Source organism: Nannobrachium achirus (genome assembly GCF_963921795.1).
Source record: "Nannobrachium achirus genome assembly, chromosome: 4".
In the NCBI taxonomy this organism is placed as follows: domain Eukaryota; kingdom Metazoa; phylum Chordata; class Actinopteri; order Myctophiformes; family Myctophidae; genus Nannobrachium; species Nannobrachium achirus.
The window spans coordinates 65323471-65328914 of NC_137813.1; the positions used below are offsets into that span (position 1 = coordinate 65323471).

At 40.9% G+C, this 5444-nt stretch overlaps 1 protein-coding gene across 1 annotated transcript in view; it reads left to right on the top strand.

Moving 5' to 3' along the window:
* Positions 1-3292: 3292 nt before the first annotated feature.
* The window catches only part of LOC308283111 (E3 ubiquitin-protein ligase arih1-like), a gene marked incomplete at both ends in the record, with an annotated part of 62896 nt that continues 60744 nt past the window's right edge, over positions 3293-5444 (top strand). The window contains one exon of the mRNA XM_080723494.1: positions 3293-3313. Within this exon, the coding sequence (XP_080579620.1) occupies positions 3293-3313 (21 nt within the window). The remainder of the gene's footprint in view (positions 3314-5444) is intronic.

Consider the following 5444-nt stretch of genomic DNA (forward strand, 5'->3'; position numbering starts at 1 on the left):
ATGAAGAACAGGTACTTGTCCTTACATATACAGTACAGTACCGGTACGGTACTACTGTATGTCAAACTGGACAGGTTTGATTAAGTCATCACTGCATCAACTTCATAGAGTTTCCATGGAACTAGAAAGATGCAATTCTGAGAAATTGCAAGTGTGGTTGCCGTGACGCGAGTCACATTTGCAAATTAATTGTGTCTTATACCATTTGAATTTTCCCCATTCAAGTCAATGTAGAAAATATATATATGGAGATCCCTGATGTCAAATTAAGCCCAAATCTTGGAATGGCCATATGGGCATACTGTGTCAGTATCAAGTGGTCTATGACGTCAAACATCTATAATGTCAGTCATCTCCATATTTGGGAAAAGTTGAATTTTAGCATTTTCCCATTCAAGTTGAAGAACATTAATTCACAAATAAATTAATACTAGAGGCTTGGCCGCCCAAAGGGCGGCTGAACGAATGATGTAAATAGGGAATGCATTCCCCACATTTTAATGCAAACCCCATTTGTCATAGGTCCCGTTTCGACCATATGTTTGCCTGTGTATATTTATGCCCATATATGGAGATATCTGTATCTGTCTGTGTGCGTCCATTTTATGCCCGTATATGGGGATCCCTGTATCTGTCTATAGCCATGTTTCCATAAACTTATTCGAATTAGGGAAGCGAATTATCAGAATTACGCATTAAGACAAAGCACATTTAGCATGTTTCCATTTGCGGGTGTCATTCGAATTAGCGACGGTCGCAAGAGTTGATCGGGCAGATTTTTTTCAGACCGAACCTGAGCACTGCACCGTCTGCACGCCTGACTGCTGTGACTCAGTCGCTGTCTAGTAGTGGGAAGAAGGGGGTCAGTCATCACCATGGCCCCAAACAACTTTTAAATATTACAATTGGCGACGAGTCTCTTACGAAATTGGCAAGAGTTCCTCTCAATACATAAAGCTACCGGTTCACCGGGAAAACCGTGGTCGCGTCGCTGCACAGTGCTCATCCTGCAAGTTTCAGTGTCCTCTGGAAGGTCAGGTGGCCGATCTGCAAGCTCACAACGTGGCGCGGAGACGTGAATGCGAGCTGCTGTGAGCTTGTAGATTGGGCACTTCAGGCACGCAACACCGTGGGATGAGGAAGGGTTCGCCACCGATGGCTTGAGGTGAAAACGGGAGGAATTTACACACGGTCCGTGTCACTCCGTGTGTAACAAACAACCGGTTTGTTTTGTGGGCTAACGCTATACCATGGACGTAAAGCGGCAGGGGAAATGGACCTAGAACGTCATAATCTATTCGCATTTATTGTCTGACCCGTTTCCATTCACTTATGCGCATTTAGTTTATTCGATAAAGGATCAAAAACCTCCTCCTCCAAGCGGATAACTTTTTTTGCGGATAATGAAAGTTTATTCGCATTTTGAAGTGTTTCCATAAAAATATTTTGCGAATAAGCCGTTAATGCGCAAAAAGTGGCTTTATGGAAACACCACTATTGTCCCTTTATGCCCATTATCCTAAAGGAGTTCACTATAAACAATGTTGTCATAATGCCCTTGTCATTATCCACAATGAAAACGTTTACAGCGCTGGCTCTCTTTTCCCCTGGTCTTACGTCTTGTCTCCTCCGTCTGTGCCTCAGACAACTCAGATCTCGACTAATCTTTGTTCTCTTCAGGAAAAGCTGTACAGTCATCGAAATCTGCATAATTCAAGTCATCGTCCGAGTCACACGGTGGTGTCAGTGTGATGTCAGTGTGATGTAAAACGGATATGTGCCCATACAGGACATCTCTGTATCTCTGTCCTTGTCCCCTTTTATGGGCATATTGGTTCTACTGAATTTCTTTGTTTTGTTCAACTGTACATGTAGAGTAATGCTCTCACATTGTGTGCTATCTTTATTATCTTTGTATATATTATTATTTAATTGGACAATGGCAATTGCCAAACTTGATGTGGACTGATTATTACTGATGTGATGATGCCTTGATTTGAGTTATTTGCGCCACCTGCAAGTGTGCGTGTGTATTGCTCCTGATTTGGGTGTGTTCAATAAAATGCCTCACAGCTGCAGTGAGGGCAGTCTGTCTCAGTGAAGGCTGTGTGAACAGAAGTCATGCTGTCTGTCTCCATGTTTGTTTTAATTCCCACGTAAGTTTTATTGTAGTCGTTCCGGTGCTATTTGTGTTTTAGTTTTTACCACTGTGTTTTTAGCTCTGTTATCAGTACATCATGCAAGTACAGTAACGGCAGGGGAAGTAGCTATCTGCGTGAGAAAGGTATAGAGTCTGTAGAACCAACCATGTGCTGTGAGACCTCTTTCATGTGATTCGGGCAATTCGGCTTCAATTAGTAGTCAGGATAAATTAAACGAATACCAGTCCGTTTGCCCCAAAATCCTTTTCGCCTCGGGCGTCTATCCGGCAGAACGGTACACGGTCTCTGCCTGGTATCCCTAAATGTAACCTCTGTAAAACGGTTAAACCTAACCTTATTCCTAACCTCAGTAAACTGTGCCAAAACCTAACCATATTCATAATTTTAACCCCAGTAAAACTATGTCTAACCCTAAACTTACTTCTTATCTAAAACAAATATAAGAATACAAAAAACGCCCCACCGAGCAGTCGGTGTTAGGGCGAATGGATTTTGGGAGAACAGACTTGTTACCAAATTAATAGGCCTATATAATGTATCTCTTAGCAAAATGCAAGCAAGCTTGTCCCGATGAAGCAGGTCCATTTGACATAATGGCCCAAGAGCATGACTGAGGGGGAAAACTCTGGGTAGCTTGGCAAAATAAAGTTTATCCGTAAAGAAAGTCGGACAATTACTATACAGCACTGTTTCCCAAACAGTGGGTCGGGACCCATTTGTTTGATCATGGACTCATTTTTATGGGTCACTACTCAAGTAAAAATCACATTTTATTTTACTAAATTAAAAAATATATATATTCGGGTAATAATAATAATAATAATAATATATTTTTAATTCATATACAGTATATATAAAAAAGTAGGAATTACATAAATAAAAAATATATAATCACCGTTTGGTTCCTAGGCAAACGACAATCTCTCTTTGGGGTCTTGACCTGAAATTAAGTTTGGGAACCACTGCTATACAGTATGTCTGGTTTCCCTGTTAGGGCAACCACACTAATTATATCCACACAGCAATGATTTTTATTTTAATATACCTGAGAGACAGTGCTGCACATTGTGGTCCAGAGGTGGAAGAAGTACTCTAATGTTACCAAGTATTAATACAAGTAAAACTCCTTAATGGTGAGTGGCGACCGTCAGGTCAGAGCTTCTAAATACGACAGAAACGTTTTTCTTTAATAAAGTTATATGAGGTCAATGAAGGAGGCATTTACAAGCAAAATTATTCAATTCAATTCATTTGAGTAACCAACCACGATGTAGAAATACCTTTACTTGTGCCAAGTAAAAGTGAGATATTCAAAAGTATTCTCGTTGAAATGTACTTAAAGTACCAAAAGTAAAAGTACTCACTAGCATAATGCACCATTTCACACGTTTTCTATGTATGTACAAAATGTATACAAATATTTAAAAAATAGTAGATCCACAAGCTCAAAACGCAGGCATGTGGCACATTGTGACGCGTTGTGAGCTTGTATATCGGCTATGTTCAAATAGCCAAAGTATATACAGTACAGGGCTGAAGTTCATGTATGTTTTGTGATAATAATCATAATCTACAAAGTGATTAGTAACCGAAGGAGTAAAAATTACAATATTTGCCTCTGAAATGTAGTGGAAGTAAAAGTATTGATAATTGGGAAATTCACTTCAGAAAAATCTAAATTGTACCTATAAGTGCAGGGTAAATGTACTTTATAGTTACTTTACACCCCTGCTGAGGTCACTAAAACCATCAGGAGACAAATGACAGTTGGAACAGCCACACATAAATATAGTTATTGATATTGGCCAGGTCTTCACAGTTGTATTCCTATGGAGATATAAAGATGGTTATTGATATTGGCCAGGTCTTCACAGTTGTATTCATATGGAGATATAAAGATGGTTATTGATATTGGCCAGGTCTTCACAGTTGTATTCATATGGAGATATAAAGATGGTTATTGATATTGGCCAGGTCTTCACAGTTGTATTCATATGGAGATATAAAGATGGTTATTGATATTGACCAGGTCTTCACAGTTGTATTCATATGGAGGCAAATGTATAGAATGTATGTCTGTCACGTCACGTCACGTCACACTTTTCCCCTACTCTTATCTCCGCCACCGTTGCCCATACCCATGCAAAAACTTTGCACACACACTCCTTGGCTGCCAAACCACAACCTCCACCCATTTCTCACATGCCCCTTTTCTAGCGCCACCATTTGGCCGATTCTTGCTAATCACATTTATGGACACTGCTCCTACAGATGTTGCCCTAAAATCACGCAAAGTGGTATACAGTACCTCTAAAGTCATGTCATCAACATGGATCTGTCCAATTTCCCATATTCCCTCCTGATTGGCTACGATTGCCTTCTTAAGTTTGTGTAGACTCCGATTAGGGAGTCTTACTGGTTCCATTCAGTGCGGTGCTTCCATGCCAGGCAAGGCTATAATTTATCATTGGTTCTAAAACCAGTGAAGGCAGTTAGGGGTTAAGTGTCTTGCCCAGGGACCACCTTGACACATAGTAAGAGTGATACATAATATTGACATATTTATAATTTTACTAGTGTGTTTGTGCTGAGAGTGGACTCTATATGACTGTGTACCTACAGTATTGCACAAAGTTAAATTAATATGTTAGACAGTTGCAGTTTAGGGCCCTTGATACATCCAAACACATACACAACAATCACAGTGACTGTAACTCCATCAAAAAATTGCGAAATTACCAATTAAGGGTAATATATTTTTTATCGACATCGGTTGGGAGTGTGAGAACGTTCAGAACTCTGCCATTACAGATTCAAGCATTGATTGCGGTACATTTAAAGACCACAAGGGAGAGACATGGCTCATGTGTAGAATATGGAATGTAGTATTGGCTGTTATTGTTGAAAGGCCGAGCTGAGACGTTGACGTTGATGTTTTGCACCCCGTCCGTCTGCCCGCCCTTCCGCCTGTGTGTGTGTGTGTGTGCGTGTGTGTGTGTGTGTGTGTGTGTGTGTGTGTGTGTGTGTGCGTGTGTGTGTGTGCGTGTGGGCGTGCGTGTGGGCGTGCGCGCGTTTGTGTGTGTGTCACTTGGCCCGGTCCCTGCCAATGTGCACACACACTTCCTGGATGCCATTTCAGAACAGGACTCCCAAGGTGCTTCTTTGATACACTTGGACTGAAAGACCTGCAAAAAAGGGACACCCAATTCAGAACCTCGATCTGCCCCACATTTTTCACATGGGCCTGTTCTAGCGCCACCAAGAGGCAGATTTTTCAAAAAA